This window comes from Zonotrichia albicollis, chromosome 1, assembly GCF_047830755.1.
Source record: "Zonotrichia albicollis isolate bZonAlb1 chromosome 1, bZonAlb1.hap1, whole genome shotgun sequence".
Taxonomy (NCBI): domain Eukaryota; kingdom Metazoa; phylum Chordata; class Aves; order Passeriformes; family Passerellidae; genus Zonotrichia; species Zonotrichia albicollis.
The window spans coordinates 103119081-103146654 of record NC_133819.1 but is presented as its reverse complement, the minus strand read 5'-3'; the positions used below and the strand labels follow the sequence as shown (position 1 = coordinate 103146654).

The 27574-nt window shown below is 43.5% G+C and overlaps 1 protein-coding gene and 1 long non-coding RNA gene across 3 annotated transcripts in view; one reads left to right on the top strand and one right to left on the bottom strand.

The window, feature by feature from the left end:
* Window positions 1-706: 706 nt before the first annotated feature.
* APCDD1 (APC down-regulated 1) lies at window positions 707-27573 on the bottom strand. Its single transcript, XM_074548458.1, has 5 exons — window positions 27164-27573; window positions 17660-17846; window positions 15568-16099; window positions 6049-6370; window positions 707-4039 (listed from the first exon to the last, which is right to left on the bottom strand). The coding sequence occupies exons 1-5, from the start codon at window positions 27219-27221 to the stop codon at window positions 3591-3593; spliced, it is 1548 nt and encodes a 515-aa protein (XP_074404559.1). The 5' UTR covers window positions 27222-27573; the 3' UTR covers window positions 707-3590.
* LOC113459237 (uncharacterized) overlaps window positions 26661-27574 on the top strand; it is a 37537-nt gene continuing 36623 nt past the window's right edge. For both annotated transcript variants that reach the window (XR_012581970.1, XR_012581968.1), the window contains exon 1: window positions 26661-26811. This is a non-coding gene — a long non-coding RNA (uncharacterized LOC113459237). The remainder of the gene's footprint in view (window positions 26812-27574) is intronic.

Genomic DNA, 27574 nt, shown 5'->3' with positions numbered 1-27574 from the left:
CATAGAAATGACATTCTACCCCAGGACAGCAGGCACAATAAGTAAATGGTATAGAAACAGAGTAAGAACACTTGTTTTGACTTTTCTGATCCCTTTTGTCCTATTTCTTGAATAGAGCCTCTTGAAACAATTTGCCTAAGAATTTCTTTAGGTTGCCATTTCTTCTGTCAGGTGGATCCTTGAGTAGGATATTACTGAGGGAAAAGCTTTCACCTGTCTTGGCAACATTGGCAAAAGATACCAACATTAATGGATTAATTTTTTTTTAAACCTTCTCCATTTCAGCAAGGGACAAATCACCCAGCTTGCAGGTCTTTCGCTGCTAAACCACTTGCAGCTTAACCTCTTCAGCAGCCAGGGCTGCCAGCACATGAGGTCAGGTTGGAGAAATAAAATGAATGGAATATCTTGTGTCACATATGTATGTGGTGCTGTGCAGCAGTTAATTTAGTGAGTGATGAAACCAAAAGAGGGGGTAAGCTTAGCTCCTCGTTCTGTGCCAGCAAGCAAGGAGAAGCCTCACAGAAAATACAGTCCAGCACATAAACTGTGCACTCTGAAGACTTACAGCTTTGTCCAACTTGACTTGTATTGGCTAAAAATATACAGGCACGTGGAGGTAAGCTGGTGCAGCAAATGCTAAGAACCCAGATCATAAAATTGTTTCTGTCAACACTACAAATAAACTACAGAAGTCCCCAGTCAGATTTCATGTAATGCATTGTGAAGACCTTTTAAAAATACTTCCTTTTTAAGTGTCTTTAAATAACAGGGGGAAAAAGAACATTTATGGTACAATTTGTACAGTGAGTTACATTTTCATGGAGTCTAACCATAAACCTTTTAAAACCTAGACCTTTGCAAGTCTGTGATTCAAAACAGCTGAGACGTGAATGTGCTTTTGGAGGTTATAACTGGACAGATCTTTCTCTTGAAACTGTTGCAATATTTTTGACATTAGACAATTTACAGAGGAGTCACAAGGCACTAACAAACTGTAGATGATTGCCCTGATAAGTATAGAAAATCATGCTGTGGAACAGCTCCTTTGGTCTTTGCTTTCATCCTGCATCACAAGGATGTGCAGATTTCAGCTGGGATCGAGTGTGTGTGGCACTTGCACAGGCCAGTGACACAGTCTGACAACTCCTAACCACGGATATTTTTTCAGAGATAGGACCACATGGGAGTGGTCAATGGTGGTAAAAGCAGCTTGTCTTGTGTGATTTAAGGAATGCCACACAGTACCCATCCTTTAAAAAAAACCCAAGTGTGAATTCACTCCTGGTGCTAGATCTCAAACAGAAGTCAGAAATGCAGCAGGTACTTAGGGGACTTGCTTGACTGTAACAGCTCAGTAGCCAGTTAGAGAAATGCTGGTATCACTCTGCTGAACACAAAACTCAATCTAGGTAAATCAAACTCCATGCTGGTTCATAACTACTCTGTCAGAGGCATCCAGCCTCCTTCTTGACCCTCTAGTTAAAACTGTGCTCCCCACCAGCAACTGATCCAGAGCTGGCTCTTAAGTACATTTGACTGCATGGAGCAAAAAATACATCAAGAAATGCTGATCAGAACAGCTGTTGTTCATTGGGCTCAATTCACCACAGCTTTCAGATCCTTCCAACAGGCTGAAGAAGGATCTAACATTAAAAGGATGGATAAATACTTTGTCTGGTGATTACTGAGCCAACCAGAGCTTCATTCCTGACTCTTAAGTAACAGTTTTCTGTGAGTTTTTATTTGTCTGAGGAAAAATATGAAAGATGTGGTCTGACTCAGCAGTGCATCTATTCATGATACTGCTCCTTCCCCCTGTGTTCCTGCTGTCTCAAAACTAGGTGAACTCATTCTGTTCCAACTCTCAGGAAAGTCACATCCATGTTTTCAAGGAATGCTTTTGCTATAGTAGTCAGTATGAAGACTCACTATGTAAAGTTGAAAGACTTTCGCTCAAAACATACTTTCCCTAGGATACTGAAAATAATACATTAAAGGTTCTTTTTCTGACACAGTACTGGGCTGGGCAGCTAGCAGCTGCTTATGCTGTGAAGAAACACTACAACCTTTTTCCTTATGTTTCTTACAGACGTTCCTTCTCTTCCTGTGAGCCAAAATGTGTACATCAGTAAAAGCCACAGCCCAAACACACGATTAAGCTACGTTCTCAGTTCATTCCCCATTAAAGCAGGGGAACGTGGCTCATCTATGAACTTCCAACCCCTTGCTGGCCTTAAACATCTCCCCTACTGCTTCCAGAGTCTGCTCTGACCTGCATCAGTGCACAAAAGGATGTATTCACCACTGAGGGAAACCTGAGAGTTTCCAGGGCAGGCTCTAGTTGACAAATGCTCTCTGAAGGCTGTGTCTCTCCACCTTCCCAGCAGTGTCTCCCCATACCAATGCTGATTTAAGCTCCATGAAACCGTGGCATGTGTTGGGACACTTCGCAAGGAGAAAAGGAAGGACGTGGTTGCATTAGTGCATGTCTTGCTCCTCTCTCTCGAAGACTGGGCTGGTGTTCCTCCATCTGAGGGGGTGTTTCCAGCTGCTTTCTTGTTTTACCAGGAGCTACAGTGTGTTTGCTGCTGTAACCCTTTTCTCTGTTCTTACACAAGGTCAGATGACTAAAAAGACGCTGCTAAATAGGGCTGCAGAACACATTAGATCCCATTTATTTACTCTGCCCACCCAGCTCACCCAAGTACTGCACGTGGAGTTTGTAAGGCCTCAGGAATATGGGAAGTGTTTCCTGCAGCCTTGTACTGGCAGCTTACCTGCACTCTGTGCATCTGACAGGAAAATTGCTGCTGCTGGCTGGCTTTGAGGGGGCTTCATTGTAGCTACTCTCTAGATACAAAGGGAGGCCTCGAAGCAATTACACAGCCAAGTTAATTGAATGTGAAAATACTAAACCACTGGTTATTTTTGCAACTTAATGATTGTAAAAATAGCTTAAATTACTTGGAGTATTTTTGTTTTAATTAGGGGTATCAACCATTTAGCACTTTTTGAACAGAGGGCTGTTGATTTGCTGATTCTTTCTGTATTATGAGCTGTGAGATAATGGCAAGATAAATCTTTGTGGGTTTCCTCCTTATATACATATCTACATCAGAGCTGTGAAGTCAGAGGGGGAAGCTGCTATCACAGTACTGGCACAACACCGAGCCCTTCCCCAGAGCTAAATTCTGATGAGAAATCAGGCACTGGGGATAAGAGTACCACAACAGTAAGATGGCAGAGATGACTGAAGCAGGATCATAGAGTTCATCCCAGCAGTTAACAAAAAAACAAAACAAAAGGAGACCCCTTCCCTCCCCCCAGAAGTCTGCAGTCCTAAAGTGCAATTACTTTTGTGCAGTCGTGTCAGGCCAGGGATCAGACTGGATGAAGTTCAAAGCACAAACATCAAACGAGTGCCGTTCGGGATTCGAGGAGGAAGAGGGAAGTAAGGAAAAGAACAACAGTTCTCAGGCATTCAAGTGCATCAAGAAAATAAATGTCCTTTTCTGTCTGAGGAAAAACAACCCCCAGTCTGGTGGAATCCTGGCTCTGTAGTCATGACAAATAAGTTTTCCTCGCTTCTAGCTGAGAATGTCCCAATATGACACAGTACAAATAAACAACAGAGCAAGAGCTGGGGTGCTGCGATGTTTTTCCGGTGCCCTGCTGCTGTAGAGCCTGATTTTATTCTCCTCGTGTGACTCTTCAGGTCTGGGCACTGATGAGGTGCACTGAATTAAAGGCATCTGGTAGGAAGTGGCTCTCTTCTCGGGTCGGTCGGGGCTGGAGCCGTCGCTGGGTCTCTGGCCGTTGTAGAGCAGGTACCTGCCCCGGCCATCCTGCTCCATCTTGAAGATCTCGTACTCGGTGTGAGGCAGGCGGATGCCGAGCGCGATGCAGCCGTTGGTGTGGGTGACGTCCTGCTGAACCCCAACCTGCCAGGATCCCTGGGCTCCACACTCGTTGCCGTTGAACACATTGAGCAGCGAGGCTGTGGATATATCCATGGGAGTGACCTTCATGTGATTCACTGTGAGGGAGGAACAGGGGAGCTGTTAGCGGAGGGACGAAAACAACAGCAAAGCCAACACGCACATTGGGGCACACCTGTTAAATCAAAATTGTCTCCCCTTGTTTCTTCTTAAACTTGTTTTTCACATTACAGGTGTGGCCAGCAAATCTAGGAGCACCATTTAATGTCTTTGTGCAAAAATTGCTTTTGCAAAGAACAACCCCCCTCCAACTCAGCTGAAGAAAACCCGATGGCCACGTATCTCAGCCAGAGATTAAGCAGAGCTTTTCATAAATTCCAGACAATCCTTCACAGATAAAGCCTGGTTTGTTGTACTAGGAGATAAGGAAAAGAGGAAACAATAAAACTTTACTCGTGTTTTATTACTGCCTGTATTAATTTGTAAGTGGGGCATTTATCACATATTTTTCATCATTTCTTAACATTTGCTAGCTACCCTGCAAACCTAATAAAATAATTACTTCTCACTGGGAAATCTGTAAAACAACACAGTTGCACTATCATCCTATACTACCTGTCCTTTTTTGCATGAATTATAGAATATAGATGACCTACAGAAAGATGTTTTTCCTCATCTCTCAACATTGGCTGCAGCTTGCAGTATCAAATGTAGAACTGCTGCAGTTTCTTTAGTTCTAACCTGCTTGTATTTCAAAGGAGTTTAAGGCATATAAAGTTTCATTTTCTAGCCAAGTTAAAGAAGTTGAGAAAAGCCAAAATGAATGAGCCTGCAGAAGCTGAATAGAGATTTTTCCTGGTGTGTGTTTGACATTGTATATCAAGAAAAAGGGATCTGAATGGATTGGTGCTACCAAAACAGAAGCAAATAACCATCCCTCATGCCTCCCAATATACCAAAATCCCAAATTCTCTTGCAGATCATTTTATAGTAAGATTTGTTGTGAGCTTTTCCTGAGCTTTTACAAACAGCCATTTGACTCAATAGCTCTACAATTCACATTATTTACTCTAGCTGGAATAAAAGGTAATTTACAGAAATTGAACCTGAAAGTTTTTCCTAAGCCCAAATTAGTGACCTTGATCTGTAAGGTACGTTGGCACAATATAAACCAGAAATGCAAGCTGGATTTGATGCCAGGAGCTGAGCTGGGACATGCTGCACATGCGGCTCTAAAGAGCCAAAGTTCTGACAGGCAAGGGTATCTCCCACCTCCTACGAAAAATCTCAGATAAATAAATTATTTCTTCTAGTTGGATGCTTTTCACAATTAGACCCATGTAAGATGCTTTACACTTATAATGTGGTAACTGAAATAAGGAGAAGAGCCTACAGAGGGCTTGAGGCTACCAGAGGTTCCGCTGGGGCTGGTGCCGTGGTGGGATGTTGTGTTTTGGAGATGTTTGTTTGTGTGAGTGGCTCAGGCCCCTGAGCTCTTTTTAAGCATGGTTCCATGGGGCTGTTTGCAAAAGAAAGCTTCTCAGCCGTGGGTGGCGTCACCACCGAGAGCTGCTTTCCAAAGTACCCGATGGGTTTGGGTTGGATACATTTTGTCTTTGCTCTGGCATCTTTAATCAGAGCTGTCTTTAGGGACACCCTTATTTGCTTGAGGGCCCCTTGGGAGCACATGAAAAGATGCATGCTGCTGCATCTGTTTTCCAGAGAAAATTATTTATACCCCTTCAGATCTGAAATGCCTTCTGAAGATGCTTTTTTCTCTCTACGGGAGGAGCCCCAGGACACAGATCTAACCACTTCTCTTAGAGGCTTGACGTCTGGCCACTGGCCTTCAAGATCACTAAGTAATGTGGAGTCTTATTTTCTTGTGTGTACTTAAGGACCTCTGCCTCAAATGAGTATTGCTTCAGTGGTGTGAAATGCCATGCAGCTGTATAGTTTGGCTGGGCATTGACACAATGCCTGCAAACTTCCCAAGAATTATGAACTCCTGAAAATCCCGGAATGAAATCATCAGTAACCAAGTCATTATGAGCAAACTGCTCTGGTCCATAACTACCTCCCTCCCCACTGTATCCAGCTACTCTACCTTTGAACACAAACTCCGTGCCACCCATGACTTTGGACGAGTGGACTCCGCGGCTGTAGCGTCCCTTGGCGTAGATGGTGAAGGTGGGGTGCTTGCAGATGGGGTCGGAGTAGTGGTAGTAGTGGCCCTCCCAGGTGTTGTTGTTGTCGTGGAAGATGAAGTGGCGAGTGAGGAAGAGCACCTCCGGCCGCACCTCGCAGCGCTGGCTCACCCACTCTCCGTGCAGCCCGATGGTCAGGTCCGCCTTGGGGGGTAGGATGGGCGGGTGCTGCTCGTCCGAGCGGTAGATGATCCTGCAGGCAATGCAGTTGTGGTCCTGGTTCTGAAACAAAGCAGAGAGGAACCCTCAGTTGGCATCACCTGGGATACAGAGCAGTGTATCAGGCCAGCCACTTCATGCTGAAGTGACACCAGCTCCACACTTTAAGGAATGCATTGTCATTTCTGATCTTGTTAGTGGTACTATTTGGTTTTGTATTCATAAGACTGCACAGCAGAGGGGCATGTAAGAAATTAACTCTCCTGTCTGCATTTATCTGAAATTAACATTTTAGTTCAGGATCTAGAAAAGGCTCTCTTTATCCTTCAAATCATACAAGAAGCTGGCAGATGGTAATTTACTAGGATGATAGGGATTTTGCAATGCCTGTGTCAGAAATCAATACATTTGCTGAACTCTTATTTACCTGTCTTTTAGTTGTTAATTTTAGTTGTTACTGTAGATGAACATAGGTGTTATAAGGACTTCTCTCTTTTTGGATGGCACCTTGGGAGAATAGTAACCAGTGCTTTTTAAACTCTTTCAGCTTTGCTGAGCCCTAACACAAGTTTGGGGGGTGTGTGATGTGGCTGGTTGCTGCTGGACACGGTGAAAGCTTTATTATGGCCCTCTCCAGCAGGAACAGGGGCTGTGGTACATGCTGAGCTCCAGGGTGGCTCACCACTGTGGGCCATGCAGCAGCCCCAAGCAGCCAAGCACCCCTGGCCCCAAATGTGAGTACCTGGGGTGTCTGAGGAGGGGCCTGCAGGCTCCAAGTCTGTGGAGAAATTTCAGGCTGAGGCTTCCACCTTCTGAGCAACATCATTTATAGCTACTTTGCATAGACCATTATTCTACATCCTAGGGACACAGAACAGCAGCCATTTCATTGAATTCACTAGTGCTGAAAAGACTTTGGATGACTCTCTGGTCTGGGGCAAATATAAACCCTGTTTAATACGTGTAAAAGACATATTGTGGGTGTTGTAAGTTGATTCTCTGAAGCTACCTACAGTCATTTTATGGAGGAATTCAGGGCACTAATGAAGATGGTGTGAATGTCACCTCTAAAGTGAGCCAGAGCTGAAGGCAGTGAGGGGAGAAACGCTGACTTCATAGCAGCTCATGTGGACTTTAAAGCAAGAGCCGTGAATATGAGCATTTATGTTACAGAGGGTGCTCAGAGAGGCCTCAAAAAAGAGGGCTGGAAAGGTGTACATAGAAAAAGTATTTCTGTAAATCTCCTAGATGGCTGCATCTTGAGCTTTAGCTCTTAACTCAGTGCACCTCAGCTTGACACCTCACAGCTTGAATGTGGTGGATGTGAGTAACCTGCCAGTGCACCTCCCTCTCTCCAGGAAGGATTGAGGAGAGTCCTTGAGAGATGAAAGCACAGGATCTGTGTTGGTTGATCTGAACCACTGCTGGCCCACAGCCCTGCTCTGAGGAGGAAGGAGGTTGGACTTGGTGACCTCCCGAGGGTCTTTCCACCCCTAAACACATGATCTTCTGGAGACCACATGTGCTGACATGCTCTAAAAATGGATGTAGTCCTTTCCAAACACTGTGGAACTTGTTACCAAACTTTAAGATATGTTATTTTCAGCTAAATTGTGCAAGCAGGTTGAGGTCTGTCAGTACCTTAGTGAAATACAAAGAACATTTAATTGAGTAATTTAACTGCAACTGGTGAAGTTAGTGCAGATATATCCACAAAAAGTATCTTCAATTGTAAGAGAAATAATGTTTTTTTCTGGAGATGAAGATGCCAGTGCCTTTTAACCACACATTTCTGTCCTGCCATGGGGCAGACTTGCTGGACTGTTCCCTGACACATTAAGGGCACTGATGTAACTTTATGGCTGTAATTGCCCCACTCACAAAGCCAGAAAGCAAGAAAAAGTGCTATAAAACTAAAAATAACTTATTTAAGTTGAATCCATCAATAGTAGGAGAGAATTTCTGTTACAGTCCCTTCTCTTCTGAAGTGAATTTGAAAGCTTCTATCATCTCCTAGAGGAGACCTTGGCAGAGCAGTGTACTGGTTTGGTTTACATTCACATTTTTCTCCCAGAAGTTGATCCTCCAAAACCAGCTTGTGAGCCAAGGCAATTTAACCTGGGAACCAGGGATTCCTGTTGCCCTTGTTCAAAACCTGAAGAAAACCAAACAACAACTCAGCCTGTTTTCTTTTTTGGTCACCACTGGCCACCATCACACTGTGAGCAGAGGTGACTCCTTTGGCAAACCCCAGGAAGGTCCCTGTCAACTCTCTGTTACTTGTCTGTAGTTCACCTTTGTAGTTCTTTGACCACTGTGGTGCTGAACTACTGCAGCTCTGTGCAGCCCTTCTAACTGTGAAGGCTTTGCCCCAGCTGTGAGGGTCTGGCCAGCTGGGCTGCTAAGGAATGTCCCACTGATGGCCTTGTGGTCACTGACAGTGTGCACAAATGAAGGGGCTGAGGTAACCAGAAACTTTTTGCATCGAACTGAGTGCAGCAGGGAGAAGTTGGGGTGGTGAGGGAGGAAGCAGAAACATCCCTTTCACAGCTGTGAGACACCAGCTGGCTCCAGCCCCTTGCTGGATATACTCTGAATCCATTGCTTTCTTGAGACCAGCGTTTGAATCTAAGCCCACATAAACCTTTTTTGCTGTGATACTATCTTTCACAATGTTATAAACTTCTTAGTGGAAGAATATGCCACGTATAAATTCCCTCAGTATGATTTTTTGCCCAAGTAATGGACAAGGGAAAAAGCTAGTTCTGTTATGAGGCAATTTGGCTTAATTATGGAGTAATTTATGTTTAACAATTGACTGTATATTTCACTCTTGCTTTTTTAGGTCAGCTGCTCTTGGCTCTTAATTACACTATCTGAGGCTTTGCAAATCACTCCCTTTCCATGTGTTTCAGGGAAAGATTATTTTCTAAAAACAGGCATTCAAAGAAAACAGGGAACAGAGACAAAGGACATTTGAGTCCAAACAGGATTAAGAACTCTCTAGTAAAAAGCTCATTGGGGCATGACATAAACTGAATAGCAATAAAACAAGCAGAGGAGAGGATGAACATCGGTTCTACATTTTGATTATCTTAGGTGCACAGTGCAGTATTTTTAATACTGGGGCCTTGCTAGAAGGACTGGGCCCTAAAATAGCTGGGAGATTCCTTCCCATGAGGGGTGACTCCTTGCAGCTCTGCAGTGCCGAACCCATAGTGACAATATTCCTCATCCTTCCAGGTGTTTCTTTAAAGCCAATTTCTGAACTAATCCACAAAGCCATGTGTGCCAAAACAAGCCTGAATCTCTGGCTGAAAACTCAGTTCGTGTAGCTGGGGAGAAAATAGCTTAGGATCTAAAAATTCCCACCAACATTCTTTCTTATCACTCTGTCCTGCTGTCTCAGCTGAAGTGGTAATAAGGACAGAGAGCTCTGGAAGCCAAGCATGGGGGATTCCAATTAAAAAAGCAAATAAAGATGAGGTTCCTTCATCTTTTTCCCAATTGCTATGGACAGTCAGAAATACTCCCAGCACAATTTAATTTTTTCTTAAGTTCTGTGGAATTCTAAGACTGCCTAAGACTAATTATCTGACATTGGCTATGCCACATAGCATGTGGCTGGGTCTGTCATGTTGTACCCAGCATATCCTTGTTGCAGGGAGACATGAGATGAGAGACCAGGCATTGGATTTCCTCAGGCACAGGCTCAGGCTTGAACTGTGTGTGCAGCACAGATCTAACCAGAATCCTGGGATGTTGTAGGGGCCAACAGCCACAAAAGCTGGGGTAAGAAACCTCTGCCATGTGAATGCACATATTACCATGAGGGGAAGTGCTGTAAAAGAGGGGAAAGAAAAGCCACACTCAGCTATGGCCTTGCACACCTCCTGAATACCACGTGTCACAGGCAGGACTGGTGGGACTGGAATGAATCATGCCTGGTCAGGATGCTTTAAGCCTCACCACCCAAGGAAACACAGTACCAGGTGTTAGTGCTAGTAACTAGTGCTGCCAGGATGAGTATAAATGGAAATTCTTGGGAGAACATCAATTCAAGGAAATGCTTCCAGCTCAACAAAAAAAGCTGGATGACTTTGCTTCACACTGCCAAGGAGCCAAGTCCACAGGAAGGACACATTTATGAATTGCTCAGGATAGTATCAGGCTCTCTCCTCCACCACTGTAGATAACTGCAGACCAAGACAACACTTTAAAAAACGACCACAAATTCTCTCCAGTACAAAAGTGATAATTTGCAGGCTTTGCATGACCTCATATGAGGCTGAGTTGACTAATGTGCATTAGGCTGGCTCTGGGGAGTTGACAAGCACGGCTGACACAGTTATAACTCAGCCTGCCAAATGGAATGAAGAGAAACGAAGATTTAAAACTTTAATTAAAAATCTTGAGGCAAGTAAAATGCTGGAGAGAGCAGTAACTCCTTTGCAGAGTTGTCAGATGGATACTTCTTTTGGTAGGGAACAGAGGTGCTGCAAGCAGGAAGGAGGGTGGAGATACGCTCAGATTTATCTGCAAATATATTCTAAGATATTGAGGAATGGTTTTTATTAACTGCTCTTATGAAGGAAAAGATAGTGAAGGAATCTCAAGGCACTACCATTACACAACTGTCTGATCTATGATGTTGATTCTGTTGCACAACCCTGCATAAAACCGAAATAAACAACACCAATATGAAATGCAAAAGTCTTCTGGCTGTTCTTTTCTTGTATAAATGACTTTAGTGTGGGCAAAAGACAAGAACAAAGAGAAAACCAGACTTCTCAGATGAATGTGCTTGCATGTCATCTGTCCCATTAAAATGATACTAAATTATGGTGAAATGAATGTTTTATGAAGTATTAACAAAAAAGATTCCTGGAAAACCCGAAGGGACAGCTTGAATGTCCATTTTCAAGAATAAAGTATTCCTGAATAAAGCTGCCTTATGTATTTATTATGCCCTTAAAAAGCATCCTATCTAGCCCTCTAAACCATGCAATATTACCACTGAGTCTTCCCTGCCCTTTTATAAAAGATGAAGCCACTGTGCTAATATGCCAAAGGAAGGTGTCTGTAGTTTAGATACATATGCTGAATTGACCTGGAGGCCTGGGCTAGGTTAAATGGTTAATTTTGATCCCTGGTGCCGCATTTGAGTTGTGGCAGGCTTTTACTGCAGCTGCAGAGCAGCTAGCGCTCAGTGCAGACGTGGCACCTTCAAAGGTGCAAGGCCACAGCCGACAGCGCTGGGGCCACCCTCATCTCCTTAGGGCACCACACACACTGGTACTGTTCATAAACCTGGAGTTAACCCACTTGAGCATTCTTCTGAATATTCATACCTTGCTTCCCCTCATAATTTTCCTAACCAAGAGCTCTTTTCAAGTAAAAATGGACAAAAGGCACCCTTCGAGTGTTGCCTTAATCTAGAAGTCTAGTGGCACCACTCGGACAAACAAAGGAGTTTTGTCTGCCAAAATTGTGCTTTTTGGTTGAGTTTTGCATATTTCTCTGAGGCACTTCATGTGTTTAACATCTATTTATTAACTTATGATTGCATTTCCCTTGGAGCTTCACAAGTACACAGCATTCCCCTAGAGATGAAGTCATTGTATTTCAAAGAGATGAAGACTCAAATTTTTGAGAAGCACAGGAAACCTTGCACACTTTGCTCTTTCCTGACTAAAGGAAAGCTCAAGAACCAGTCCTTCTCCATACATTGAATCTGTATCAGCTGCAAATTCCAGGTGCTGCTGGAAGTCAGGTCCCAGAGGTAAATAAAGTTGTAATAGAGAATTGATTCATTAGTCACATTTAAAAGGGAAAACATATTACTGAAAGAGTGTGTCCAGCAACTGATTGAGCATGACAAAGAGTGAAGGTTATCCTAGAGTGCTTTTTAGATTTCTTGTGATGTTCCTGGCCATGATAGCCTTATTCCTAAGTAATGATCTAATCAGAATGACCGGTCATCACAGCCCTGCTTTGATATTTCCAGTTACTCTGTCACATGATGAAATAGCACAAGGAGTTCTTTGTTTACAAAGCAATATTGCTGAGGCAATTACATGTAAAATAAGTCTCCCAGTACTGCTCTTGTACACATTTTCTGTAGTTTAGAGCAGACATTTCTGAAGACATTTTCTGTCCTGCACAGAAAATGAATACTGCATTCAAGCCTTCTTCATGCTACAAGTCCCTGTATACTTCTGTGATATTACAACTAACCAGGCAGCCTCCCTGATGTTGTCCAAACTGGGAAAATTTTGTATAACATATGTGATGATGGCCAAGCAGTCCCCCCATCCTGCCCTGCCCAGCCATGTGCTCCCTCACGCTGGCTGAAGAAGCTCCATGTGTGATAGCCTGAATCACTCAATAAACTTGCAATGTCAAGAGACATCAAAGATCTTCATCTCCATTCATCAGCCAGTCCTAACTAGTACCTTGAGCCAGGTTAGAGAACAGCCAAGATAAATCTATATAGTGACCTATTCATCATCTGCACTCAAGAACTTCCACATATTTTACAGGAGGAATTTGTTTAAGGTATGTTCTTATCTAAGAGAGTTCGTAAAGCCTTTAGAGATGACATATTATATGTTTTTATAAGCTCCCTGATTCTATATGAACACTTGAGATACAGTAATCTGTGAATTTATTCAGATTTGTAGCTCAGCATAAAGCTGTCTGGTTTTTGGACACCCCTTTTGATTTACCATCCCGTGGTGAAATCGCTGCAGGAATTTGGGCAAGGTCCAATTCTATTTGTTTAAAGTCCTGATCATGTGGCTTTGGCATTCCTAACATATCCAGCAATCATTTGTTTTTAATTACTGTTCATTTCAACCACATAAGTAATGAATGTGGCTACCACATCCAACTTACAGGCTGTGTAAACTCTTGGGCTGGGTGGAACCTTCTTCTATATAGAGGCTTAGCTATAAATTTAACTCAAAATGTGAATCCTCTTAACTTATTTTAGGCAGGCCTTTATGAGTCTAAAATAGAAATAAATAAAAAGGAAATGAAAAAAGCCTTAAATGAAAGATTCCACACAATACACCTGATTCACTTCAGAAGCAATTTCCTGGCCTCCCCAACCTCTTGGTATGACTGTAGAAACCTTAAAAAAACAAGTTGATTTAACGTTTCTATTTATTCATGGTGTCCAGTTTCCAGAGGAGTCTGTGACTTGTAGTTTTAAACTCAATTTAGCATTTAAACTCATTTTCAGCTGGGTCCCAGTGGAGCAACAATTAAAAAAGGAAAAGAGTTCAAAAAGGAAGGGTTATAACCTTTCAACAGTATGTTTGCCTGGACTTCCAGAAAAAAAAAGGGGAAAAAGCACTTCTGTTACTATTCTTCCTGCTTTTGGCAAACTGTAGGTCAGAGTGCCTGTTGAGAACCTGTTGGTATAGGGATCTTCATGCTTAGGTGCAAACCAACAAACCCACATCCTGGAATCTTTCATGGTAGCTGAAGTAAAGGTTCATTTTCTATGGTATTGCTATTTATATCATGCTGAAAGCCTAGTACCAGCAGGCCCAGCTCCTCTTAGCTAACCTGTCTCAAGAAACACACCTCTCCTATGCAGGATTTGGTCCCTTAAATTTGAACATTGTATTTTAGAGCCACTATATTTTAGAGAGAAAAAGGGATGCTACGGTAGCAGAACACACAGGCAAGAAAATCATTACCTAAAATTACAGCAGGCCTGGACAAAAATCTGAATTTTCTAAAGGTGTCTGAAAGTACATCTGACTGCTCTGACTGTAATGAAATTACTACAAGGTGGAAGTGTAGGCATTTGCTGTCTTATATATCAGCCCAGAATAAAACATCTAGATTAGACCAGAAAAACTACTCAGCTACAGTGATTTAAATCAAGATTTTGTCTCTCTTTCAAGCAGCTGGAAAAAGATCTACAACGTTTTCTAGAATAGATACAATATAGCTGGTGTCTGATAATTCCTATCTACAGATACCTGTAAGGAAGAGATCTAGCAAAGAACCCTCACACGCAAATCAGTAAAGTTGATGTGGTTAATTAAAAAAAACCAAAATTTTGCAGAGGATTGTGCTGTGGTACATCATCTGCTGCTGAAACTCTCTATTTTGGGAAGGTAAGTTCAAAAAGAATACTCAAACTTGCCCTTGGTTTGACAGGATAAGACAGCATAAGAATGACAGAAATTACCACAGTTTTCATAAAGTTTTTCATAAAGCAAAACAGTCAACTGTGGACTAAAATGATCCCTAGGCCAGGCTACAAAGCAATTAAAGGCAGATCACACAATGCTGTATTTCCTGCTATTGCTGATAAGCTGTAACTGATTTTTGAACCATTTGTGATGCGATGACTAAAAATGGTGGTAACCCATTAGCTGGAAGTGATGCTGTGGCAGGGCCCAGCTGGAGCACACTGATGGCAGCAGCACCTGGCAATGTGGTTCCAGTTGCTGCTTGCCTTTGAAATGTCAGCAGGAAAGATCTATAACAGCCTTCCTGCTACAGGCCATCAGTGTCTCTGCTTCCTGTTTCAGTTTTATTTAGCTTACTATGGGTTGATCAATTCCCGATGAAACTGAGGGCACTCTGAGGCCCCTTTGAAAACTGAATTATCAAATGGAATTAGAGCCCCATTCAAAATTCACCTGTTTTTCATTTCATTAATGTGTGTGCCTACGTCTGGATCCACGACCTGTGCAGTCCTTCAGTTTTTTCCCCTTCATGCTGCCCCTTCCATGTGTTTACCTTCCAATTTCCTTGTCTCTTCTTCAGGTTATGGATAACCCGACTTCCATCTGCTGATATTCATATTTGATTTCCTCTCTCCCTGGTTGCCCCCACAGCCATAGAAGTATCCACTGAGCCTGTTCCTCTTCTGCTATCTCAGTTCTATATGAAACCTTGCTCTCAGCTGCTAGCCTACAGCCATGGTCCCAGCCAACCACTCCCACTTCTGCCTACAAGTCTCTGATTCCATCTTCAGAGTGGCCTTTACTGAGTTTACTTCATGAGATTACTTTTTTTCCATATTTGCAGTCACATAAACTGCAGCAAAGTTACTGTTCTCACAAAGTCAGTTCTGTTATCTTCTGTTAATTAAGGCTGTAATCAACCCCCTGTATTAGAAGCACATGTAGATTTTAGGTTACATCAGTGCACTTACTCAGAACAACTGAGTGATTTGGGCTTTATCAGCAATGTCTTAAAACGAGGACACATGCAAACCCCCAGACACGTACCTTGGTATTTTGAAGAGGAGGCTGGTAACTAGAGGGCCGATAGAACCTCCTCTGAGTAGCATCAGTGTGAATGTCTCCCAGGAATAGCTCCTCCACAAGGTGGTCTACATTGAGGTGCAGGTACTGCTTTTCCACACGGATCAGCTGCAGCTCGTGCATGGCAAAATTCAGAGCTTTGGTGCATTCACAGCCGTTCTCTTCTCTCAGCAAATCATAGCTCACATTGTGCTCCCAGGGACTACCTCCTGGGATAAATCCAGGGCACGTCTGGTTCACCAACTCGCTCAATTTTTTGGCTACGGCTTCGTTGTGGCTTATGATCTGCACGCTGCGGAGCTGGTAGTCGGCCTCGGTGCCGCCGCGGATGATCCAGGACGCCTGCCGGAGGCGAATCTTGCCACGAATGACCAAGGTGTAGATGGGGTTGGTGCAGCGATTGCCTCCATAGTAGAACTGATAGGCCTTGAAGGTGTTGTTGTGGTAGAACCTGTAAGACCTTGTGATGAACTCCGGGCCCGCTCTAACTTCGCAGCTGTGGGAGGAAACGAAGTGCGGAAACAAAATTTTAGCAAGGTGGCACATCATGGGCAACATGACCCACGTGGGTCCACAGAGACACCTTAAGGGTGCTTAAATCCCTCCAGCAGGAATAGGAGTAAATAGGAACTAGGCATCTGTGGCCTGCCAGTTATCCAACAGTTCCCCCTGCTGCTATTAACACACTGCTTCATGGTGATCATATCTACTAAAGGCTTTATCCTGTAGGCTTAAATACTTTGAATTGTGTTTTGCTTTTGCCTTTTGTCTAGGGACCACCATGTGACTCAATTCTTTGTTGAAAATAGTAGCAGCTTATTAATATCTATTGCTCTCTTTTGCATGGTAGATTTAGCAGAACGACTGATAACATCAGAAAGTGAAATGTCATATGTCCAGGGAACAGCAAAAAGAACTGGCTTATAAGCTGCTCTAGAAGCTTCTCTGTGTAACTCCATGATCTCTGGTCTGCTGTGGATATGCAGGATCCTATCCTGAGCTTTTCCACTTAAAAATTCAACAATACTCAGGTTCTGTCAGTTCTTTCTCTTTCTTCCCAATGACCACCCCCCCCCTTTTTTTTTTTCCTGGCAGTGTAAATGGCAGTTAAATTCCACTTCCTGTAGGAAGCCCTCCTGTGCCTTCAAACTTGTTCCCCTTGTCACCTCTTCACTGCTTAATGCAAACAGAACTGTAGAATTGTTAAGGTTGGAAAAGACCTCTAAGACCATTGAGTCCAGCCTTTAACCCAGTACCACAATGTTCACCACCAAGCCACACCCCAAGCGCCACATCCACACATCCACACGTCTTTTGAACACTTCCAGAGACATTAACTCCACCACTTCCCTGGGCAGCCTATTCCAATGCCTGAATATCTGAATTTCTTCACTCTTACAGTGAAGGAATTTTTCTTAATATCTAATCTAAACCTCCCCTGGTGGAACTTGCGACCATTTCCTCTCATCCTGAAATACACTCCTTTCTGTTAAAAAAACCCCAGTCTTTCCTACTGCAAGTCACTTCCAATGAGCTTGTGAATATTGCCTGCCGAGACACAGAAAGCAAAACAGCTCTCTGAAACACAAGTCACCAGATACAAAGAGCAACAGAACTAGTGAAATACAGCTTCTTGATTTCTTTTGCTAATAAAACCTGAGCTAGACCCATGCTCGGAAAACAAGAACCCATTCAATGGATCAAGAGCATGGAGACAAATATAGTACAATGTTATGTTCGAATGAGCATCCATTTTGGCAGCTTGGTAGGCTCTTTCCTATTCAGAGAGATTTAAAGATATTTCACAGCATGCTGCTTAAAATCCAGACAATAAATTGATTCATCAAGACAGCTTTATGGCACGCTATTTTAATGTTCATAATGCTGCTCCTTCTCCTTTTATGCATAAACATAGAGAGAGCATCTGGAATTTAGAGCATCACCATATTAAAGAAAATATTTCTGTTGTTGAAAGTGGCAATATTCATCCCTCCCTCTCTGCTTTTTTATCATCTTCTCTTCCCCATCCCAAGCACTTTGTTTTATCTTTCCTTACCCAGTAGAGACCCAGTGGCCCTCAATATTGGGAGGCATCTGTACGGTGATGCGGGCTCCATTGTGAAGGTGTTTCAGCATATGATGGCACTGTGACTCCTTGAAAGCCCTCCAGGGACCACTCTTCTCCAAGGACCGAGGGTAGGTCCTGCTGTCGGAGTGCAGGAGAGCAGAACCTTCTCCCAGCCCTGTGACAGAAAGTGTAAATTACATCATGAGACCCTGCTGAGTTGGGCTTCAATATGATAAAGGACATTGTGACCATTTTGTGTTGAATGACACTTGTTCATATTGTTATGTGTCTGGGCAAATACTGTTTACATTTATTTTCTCTTATGAAAACAAACAAACAAAAAAAAAGGGAAGCTCTTCCTTTCTGTCATAAGCCACTAAATAAATTTATGAAATAAACTGAGGAAAAGAGCTCAAACTGAAGTGCTGTGTTTCCACACCCAGGAGATGTGGCTCTGAAACTGAACTTTAGAGACACCTCTGTAATCTCTGGTCAGGACAATCAAAAACCTAGACTTTCAAACTTTCAGAAAGTTGCATCCAGATCCGGACACAAACTTTGCGGTTTCAGCCCTCCTCTAATTTGAACACTTCTATAATAAACTTGAAAATAAAGACTACTCTTTAAAGTCAAGGGAAAACAGATATTAAAAGCAAAGCCTCTGCACACAGGAAGCCTCTGTGATGACTGAGGTGGTCAATTAAAGGCAGATCCTTCTATTTTTATTTTAAAGGGGAAAAGGAATTTCAAAAGCTAACTTTATCTCCAGCACACAGTAATTTTGGTTTCTAGTAATGTATACATGCAAAATTTACTAGCATGCTCTCTACACAATATTAATTGAGCAAAATGAATACATAGCTTCAAAAGGAATGTGCCTTTACTCTTTTCGACACAGCCTGCTCTTAGATATGTTGGAAAACATGGATCAAAAGAAAACCCCACATCTAGGGGTTAAAAGGTGACAAACATGAACCTTACATAACATGTTGGAAACTCTATTACATTGCCAGAAGTAATTTGAGCACCAGAGGGCTACAAAATGGGTAAGGGGTGGGGTGAAGGGGCTGTTTCGGTGCCTGGGAAGTTGGGGCAGCCATCTCAGGAAGGGATGTCTCACTGTAAAAGCTTCCAGGGGCAGGGTCTGGGATTCATCCCCATATTTTCCGCTGCCTTCTCAGCTGACCTGGATAAGAAATGGGGCTGTTGGGGGTCACCAGTGGGAACCACCCAGTACAGGATCCTATGCTTTATGCCCCAGGCCCCATCTGACATTTGGGCACATACCTAGTGTTAGGTAGACACTTTCTTAAGTCTTTCCCATTTCCTATTAGAAAGAATAAAAAAAAAAAGAAAGGAAAAAAAGGGAAAAAAAAAAAGAAAAGAAGAAAAAAAGAGAAAAAAATAAAAAAGAGAAAAAAAGGGGAAAAAAGGTGATTTATTATGTTGGCTAGGTCTTAGATCTTCTGGAAGAAACTTGGGTAGCACCTGGGAAAATGGCATTGCCAAAATTATAAATACATGTCAACCATTTAAAAACAGCAATTCCTCAGCTAAACAGAAGCAAAGACTTGTCCAGGAGACAGGGTAAAAAATGATCAGAAAGAACACAATAAACACTTTAACCTAAACAGTGCTCACCATTGAACAACACTGGGATTTAATGAGATTAATGAATACAACCTCACAAAATCTTTTCTGGAAAAACTGATAGCTTTGTTATGTTGCAGGTAACAAACAATTCTTCAATGTGAATGAGAATTTATGGCCTTGCTTTCTATAGGGTAATAAATACTAGGAATACTTTGATATTTGAGCACACTGCCTGAGATGCCCTTACAGAAGCCTGATTTTCAGGGGATCAGTACTTCTCCCTTTCTGGATGTCAGAGATTTCTCAGGTATTTCTACACTGCTGAGCCGAGTCACTCATGCTAGCACCAAACAGCTTCCACTCTGCAGCCAGAAACAGTATGGGCATGACAGGGTGATGCTCTGCTTGAACTGACTACATCTTTGGAGAGGCAGGATTGACTAGGCTGGCTCTGTGCTTCATGTCCATGCAAGGTACGTGGCAGAGGTTGTACCCACCAGCACTATCTTTCAACATGGTGTCTCCTGCAGACAAATTATCTCACATTGAAAAAAGACTTTGAAAATTCGCATTTCCTTTGAAGTTGTTGAACGTTTGAAATTTGCCATCAGAAGAAAGTTTTGAAATTGTTCAACGGGCTATTTTCAATGCATATTTATTGTACCACTGCTTTTATGCAGCTGTATTTTGCCTAGTTCATGCCATATGACTCATGAATACAGATGCATTTAGAAATGATTTATTCATTTAGACATACTTGGGGATTTAATTTCTTCAAGCAAAAATCCTTCTTTGGGAGGACACCATCTTGTATGTGCACATATCAAAGAAAAAACTCAGTAACCACATCAGACAGTCCCAATTATTCCCTGAAGGAAATAATAAAAAGAAGGAGTTTTTGAAAAGGAGTCAAACTTTATGTGGTATTATACAGTGTCTTCTTTGATACAGCTCAGAAGCAATTGTATCTCAGCTCTCCATGTCACATGAGTGTAGTTCTGTCTGCAACTTGCAAATGATAAACTGCAGCTAGGGAATAGCAGGGAGATTTCCATTGACAGGCCTAGAGGAAAGAGGGTATTTGTTTGGGACTCTATCCATCCAACCGTGACAAATGAAGGCAAGAACAAATTCAGGTAATCAAGAGAGGCATGAGAACATAATGATGGCTGCAGAGACACAGGGAGAGTTGTAGAAAACACAAACTTAGAATGGTTTGGGTTGGAAGAGACGTTAAAAATTATCCAGTTCCACTTCCCCCTGACCATGGGCAGGGACACCTTCTACAGGACCAGATTGGTCAAGGCCCCATCCAGCCTGGCCTTGAACACTTCCAGGGATGAGGCAACCACAACTTTCCTAGGCAACGTGTTCCACTGACTCCTCACCCTCACAGTAAAGACTTTCTTCATAAAGAAAGAAAGGATTGGATTTAGATCTAATCTAAACCTGCCATCTTTCAGTTTAAAGCTGTTCCCCTTGTCCTATCACTAAATGCCTCCGTAAGAAGTCCCTATCCAGCTCTCTTGCAGGATCTCTTTAGGTTCTGGAAGGTGCTCTAAGGTTTCCCCAGAGCCTTCTCTTCTGCAGGTTGAACAACCCCAGCTCTATCAGCCTATTGCCACAGGAGAGGTGCTCCAGCCCTCTGACTATCTTTGTGGCCTCCTTTGGACTTGTTCCAGCATGTCCACGAACTTCTTATGCTGGAGACCCCAGAATGGGACACAGAACTTGAAGTGGGATCTCCCCAGAGCAGAGGGACAGAATCCCCTGCCTTGCCCTGCTGCCCACTCTGCTTTGGATGCAGCCTGGGATATTTGGCTTTCTGGGCTCCAAGTGCACATATTGAGCTTCTCATCAACCAACACCTCCAAGTCTTTGTCCTTGGGGCTGCTCTCAGTAATGCTAAACAACATCACAGGACCAGAATATCAGAATATGAAATACAGTATAAAATTGAGAGACAGCAATGGGACCTTTACCTATGTTTGACTTGCTGGAGCAAGTAACTACTCAATTTAGTGCAAACTTCTTCCTTACAAAGAAGTAATTTCAACACTTTTGTAGTTACTGACATATTCCTGTAGATACAGCTGCCACACAAAGGAGATGTAACTTCCCCTTGTACCATCTGCAGGTCAAATACTGAGACCAGTGATATGCTCCCCACACAGAGCAGTAAATCAAACCCCATCTTCTGTGTTTTTCCTCCCAGCAGGTGCTCAGAGGCAGTGCAGTGCCCTCCTGCCCCACCCTCGGCAGTGCACACGAGGTGTTCTGCAAAACTGAGGGACTACAGGGATGATTCACTTATTTTAAAAGATCCATTTGGCCATGTTAAATGAGACATTGCTGGAAAGGCTCAAGGTTAAAACATGCATTCACAAAACTGGGAAAAGAATTTCATGACTCTTGAGAAGCCCACTTTGGATAGTAGATGCAGTTGCAACATAGTTGGAGCCATTACTTTCATTCAGAGAGATCCAAGTCTGCTATTCTCTATAGCACTGACAGATGGTAGGTTTCAGTATCTCCATGACTGAGTATCTCAGACTCAACTGAGAATATTTCAGACTCTCTCTGACTGACTGTTTGAATTTTTGTGTGTTATCAAGGAATATTACCCACTTGTTAAAAAACAGAAACCCAAAAATCCACCCACTATGCTACTAATCAAAAGTGTGACAGAATTCAAACAAACAAACAAAAAAATCTTTGTGTGAGACGAATAACAATAATTTTGTGAAGCGTCTGGTTGGCTCTCACTTTAGCTACACCAAACCAGAGATTGGTGTGATTGTATCCCCTGCCCCACAGCATTTGTTTTCACAAAGGAGCAAGTTCAAAAGGAAAAGGAAAATTCCAGAATTCACTTGAAATACCAGGTGGCAAAACAAAAGCATGTTATGATGAGCTGATATCCAGCTTCCCTTTCAAAATCAAGCCCTAGCAGTGACACAGCTTTAGCATGAGAGGTGCTACAGCTCACTGGGGATCCCTGCCCAGACCCTCAGAGATCACACAGGTCTTTGAGGGCCTGTGATCTCAGATCACACTTTACAAGATCCAACATCCATCTGAGTGGGAAAGCGGAGGCCGGCACAGCTGCCACGCCAGTAAGACGTGGATAGGAGCATGTACCACACCAGACAGAGGGCTTCAGGCTCTCATGTTGACCTATAAACCTGTATCTGATGTGGGAACAACCATTCAAGATAAAAATAATTGTTAAGGGAAGATAGGTTACTTTCAAGTTCTTCAAAGATTTCTGCACATAGCTGCAAGTAAAGTACAGATCTTAAAAGGGCAACCTGTTGGCAGCCCATTACCCAAATGTGATTCAAAAATAGTTATGACAAAGCTCTCTGCCAACATTTCTGAAAAAAACTGCAAGCTGCTAGAATGAATGTTTTGGTTTTCTGAAAAACAGCATGCAAATACTGTACAATTGCAACAAAGATAATACATAGAGTTGTGCTTGAACACAGATAGTTTTAATTTAATTTGTGCCTCAACACCCAGGCCAAATTCTGTTCAGAGCTATGCCAGACTGCTAAAGCACAAGGCAAATAATCTTAAACTGTTTAGATTTTATCACTTTAATGAATGTCTCTACCAGAACCTAAACCACAGCTACCCTTTGCTAGATCGTTGGAGACATGTTACCTCAGAGTAGGATTCAAACCTGGCTTTAGACTGGGATTGCTCAGCAGGAACCACTTTTTTTTCTCCCTAATTTCTAGTGACGTAAATACAGAAGAACAAAATTTTATTTTGAAGTAAAACAACCTGGAGTGATAGCATAAGTTCAAAATAAGCTATGGCTTAATCTCTGACATAAATATTTTAACATTCATGCTTTACTCCTGCAGCAACCTCTTTTCAAGTTAGAACTTGTCTGAAACTGGAAAAACCTTACAACAGATAAAGAAAAATTGGCTGGATTAACTTTATAGCTCTCCTTATCTGGGCAGTTGCCCTGCACAATTAAATAAATAGACATTTGGATCATGCTCTTTCTTGATGTGGGATAGTGTCAGATAATGCCTATGACAGGCTTTTAGCTCCAGTGCAAGCTTACATAATTGCCATGGAGAATATAATGTCCTGTTACCAAGCCACGAGCTGTGTTTACCAGTGTTTTCCCTGCACTTGAAACTTCAAAGAGTCCTCTCAAGACTGGGGCCCAAATTAGCTACTACAAACAAAAGGGTTGGGAAAGGAAAGCCGGGTTTTATGGCCAGGGAAGCAGACAGGACAATGACTTCCTTTCACATGTATCTGTTGCCTCTCTTGTGCACACAGAGTTTCCAAGGGCAGCTTTTGAAGAGAGGAAAAATGAATGCTTAAGAGCATGGAAGATCCTGAGGAGGGATCCAAAGTATGTCTTCATGGGACAGCTAAAAAGAAATCCCCTCAAAGCTGGCAGGGCCAGCATGGAGGTCCCCTGTTACCCTATAGCTTGGTCCTCATTCAATGCCCTCTCTTGGAAGAGGTCAGAGAACCAAGAGCCAAGCTGTTACACAGCCCTTAACTTCTGCTTAGCTGAAGTTCTAAATTGGGATTAGCTGCTGCTATGTGTGCAAGGTGAAATGGCACTGCCCAGAAAGAGGGCTTCTTTATGAAAATCTGAAGGGTTAAAGCCCATCTTCCTTCAGGGCAGTGGGAACTCTGCCCCTGACAGGAATGGGTGCAGTGCTGGGATGTCTGTGCAGTTCAGTATCAATGGTAGTTTGGTCTTGCCCTCTGTGCAAGAAACATCTGCCCTCTGTCAGAGCATCTGCTCCATCCTGTACCCACACCTTGGCACTGGGGTTTATTCATGCTGGCTGTCCCCAACTCCCCTGGCACTTGTGTCCAAGCGAAGAAAGTGCTAAACAAACTCACTACAGATAATCCTGCCCTCTACCAGCCCTAAATAGTCATCTCACTAATGAAATCCTACCCTTGCCTTGGATAGCTGACGGTGTTTGCCTCCAGTGCAGGTGAGGCACTTTTGGGCCCCACTGTGTGCCAGCCTACTTTCTACAGACACCCTACAGAGCACAAAAAAGTTGTCCTCTCTGTTGATGACATCAACATCTTACCACTGAGTTAGCCCACAGTCAAGCTACAAAAATGAGTGAAATGGAATTTACTCTGACAAACGTGTGAATAAAATTTAGTCCATCTTCTAACTCTCCCTGCTAATTCTCCAACTCTTACACTAAGCACTGTGTCTTCCCATCTTTTTATTGTCTTCCAGATTTTGAAATGCGTTATTTAACTGAGGAAACAGACCACATGTCTCTAGCACAGAGCACAACATATGTTCACTCTATGGCTATGGGTATTTATATCTCCTGATGCATTTACTTATTATTTTCCTGAAAAAGTTTTGAAATAAAACACTACTATATAACTAATTTAAGCAACACTGCCAGAGAACTTTTAAAAGCATAAAAAGTTTTGCTCTGAAAAGCCTATCAGTCTTGTTTTCATCGTCTTTATTAGTACCATTTCCATGATGTTATCAACTAATTGTTTTAAAGTTTCTAACTCATTACTCTAACAGTAGCATAATCAGAAATATACTAAAGCTTTTTTTAAAGCACCTGTATTTATAAAAAGAAAAGGTTATATTTACAAAATAAATTACCCAAATTTGTTTTAAATCCACTTGAACGTAGCTCTTATTATTCAGGTTTTTTGGACTCGAACGATCTTAGTGTTTGACATCTGAAACTTCTGTGGCTTTTTGTCTAAGCAAAGAAAACACTGATAATGGACAACTTCCAGCTGCAAAGCTGTTTTTTTTTGATTTTTTTTTTGTGACACTGTACATGTACAGGTTTTATTTTGATTAATAAAGACTAGTTTTTCCAAATTTCAACTCAGTGACGTTAAAGCAGGCATTTCTTAATGTAATGAAAGCAGAAGCTTGAGCCTTACAGGACATTTTAACTTCTGTCACAAAGCTTTAAGCCCTAAAAAGCCTCAACCACCCACCCACACTCACTCACTTTTAACCCTCGAACTGCCATATGCAATAGAAATCCATAAAGAAAATGCTGCATGCTGCAGAGAGGCTTAACACTGCAGTCCCCTGGGATCGCTGGTTATTCTTACACATTAGCAATGTGGGATAGCTGCGGATCAAAGGATGCTTCTACTGATTTTATGGCATGGATGGAAAAGCTCTAGACCAAGTTAAAGCCAACAGGGTAAAGACATTTCCATGAGCTATATTGCAGTGCCACTGATATAATTTTCAAGTTTGTAAGAGGGCAGTAGTTTCCAAACTCTTGAAACTCTGATCCAAACTGTGGACTGCTACATTACCAAGGTCCTTGTCTTCATATACAAGGCAGTGAGTTGTATCTTTCTACAAGAACTTTGGTTTATGTTGTTTGGTGAAATATAACTGCAGATGGAAGAAATGGATGACTTTTCTTCATCATCCTCTTTTGGCAGCTGCTGTTTTGATCTGATCACTGGCCCTGATTTGTTTCCTGCTCCAGCCAGCACTCAGCTCTGCTCTGTAATTCCAAGCAGATGAGCCAGGGAGTCCAACCCTGCAATTACACCTCCTCTCTTTACCCTCTAACTTCAAGTCTCCCATTTCAACTTTTACATCTCAGATCACAGAGTTTAAAGAACACCTCTGGCGTCCTGTCAGCTCTGGCTCAGCTAAACATGTTTCTACGCTCTCCGGATCTCATAGCTGAGCTGTGAGAAGAGTATTGACCCCCTCCTGGGGATCAGAGCCTCCTACTCTTTCTTTCTCTAAACAAAATATACCATCAGAAGCCCATGCTCTTTATTATTTATTAAATACCATAGTGTGTGCTTAGCACTTGTACAAACACAGAGAGAGACAATCCCTGCTTCACAAAATCAACCCCAGGAATAGCTTTGAAATCCTCAATCCCAGCTCACAGATCTCCCACCGAATCCATGTAGGTCACTTGCATTTTAACAGTTAAAAAAATTCCCCTTTTTACGACTAAGCTTGGGGTCCTAAGAAATTTAACTGATGGAGGCTGGATGCTACAAAGGACTTCAGAATTGGGAACACTCTCCAAAATGATGCTGAATAGCTTGAGTCGCACTTTCAGAAGGATATCATAACCAGATTTTTCAAATCTGGCTGCCAAATGTTAGACATACCTAAGCAGCTCATTAAACTGCCTCCTTTTCAGAAGTTTCTCTTGAAGAACACTGGCTCTCTGAAAAGATCAGTTATCTGTTTAAAGGCCTAAAAACGAATTTACAAGATAAGCTTTCAAGTTTAAATACGCTGACTTTTCTCACTAAAATTTTCCCTGCAGAGAGATGTCAGTCCAGGGTTAAACTGAGAGGCTGTCAAAGCAGGAGTGTGTGTAAGAACACTGAGAATTTTTGTGCTCTGTAGCAAAACAATTTTAGTTGCGCACAAGATCCGGTGCTGGCACACTTTGCTACCGAAGCCTTCCCAGGTAACATCTCCACGCCAAAAAACGCTTCCCGATAAGAGGAAGAACGCGGGCCCCGCAGGGCGTCTCGGTCAAACGCGCCGGAGTTCGGAGGTGAGTAAAGAAACTTTGTGTGAGGTGCCCGGACCAACCGCTCCATCCACGGAGCTGCAACGCAATCCGCCGACACCCGCTCGGCAGCGGGGCGCTTTCCGCGCGGTTTTACCCACACCGGCGGTGCCGCTCCACGCGTGCTGCACAGCGGTGCCGCTCACACGGCGGTCAGGCAGAGCCACGGGGGCTGCCCGCTTCCCATCCTCCGCCCGGGCAGGCGGGACCCAGCGCCCGCGGCCACCACGGGAGAGCGCACCCACCCACCCGCGCCCCTCTGCGCCCCCAGGGCGGCTCCGGGCCCCCCGCACCCCAGCGGCTTTGGGGGGCCGAGCCGCGCCGGCAGCGCACTCACCGTGCAGCAGCAGGGCTGGGAACAGGTACCGCACCAGGCTGCCGTACGGGGCGGACATCTCCCCGCTCGCAGCGCTCCTCGCCCGCTCCTGCGCTCCGGCCGCCGCCACTCCCGCCGCGCCGCCCGCGCCTCAGCGCCGCCGCGGGCAGCCCACGGCCCGGCGCTGGGGGGCAGGCGGCTGGCGGGCCGGGGACACGGGCACCTTCCGGGACCGCCGCCGCCGCTCCTCAGGGCTCCCGCCCCGCACGCCACCGGCCCGGCAGGGCTCCGGCTCGGCCGCCGCCGCTCTGTGCCCGAGGATGCCCGCACCGCCGCTGCCGCGTCCCCGCTCGTCTCCGCGCAGCGCGGCGACGCCGCCGCTTCATATTTCCCCTTCCAGCAGGAGGAGGAGGAGTGGTCGGGAGGTGGGGA

What these genes read in the sequence shown, in the direction of transcription:
- APCDD1 (XM_074548458.1), bottom strand. Translation starts at nt 27,221, where the DNA reads ATGTCCGCCCCGTACGGCAGCCTGGTGCGGTACCTGTTCCCAGCCCTG. An exon ending in GGCCACTGGGTCTCTACTGG is followed by an intron (nt 16,100 to 17,659) that starts GTAAGGAAAGAT and finishes TTCCTCCCACAG; the next exon opens with CTGCGAAGTTAGAGCGGGCC. An exon ending in CACGGAGTTTGTGTTCAAAG is followed by an intron (nt 4,040 to 6,048) that starts GTAGAGTAGCTG and finishes CCTCCCTCACAG; the next exon opens with TGAATCACATGAAGGTCACT.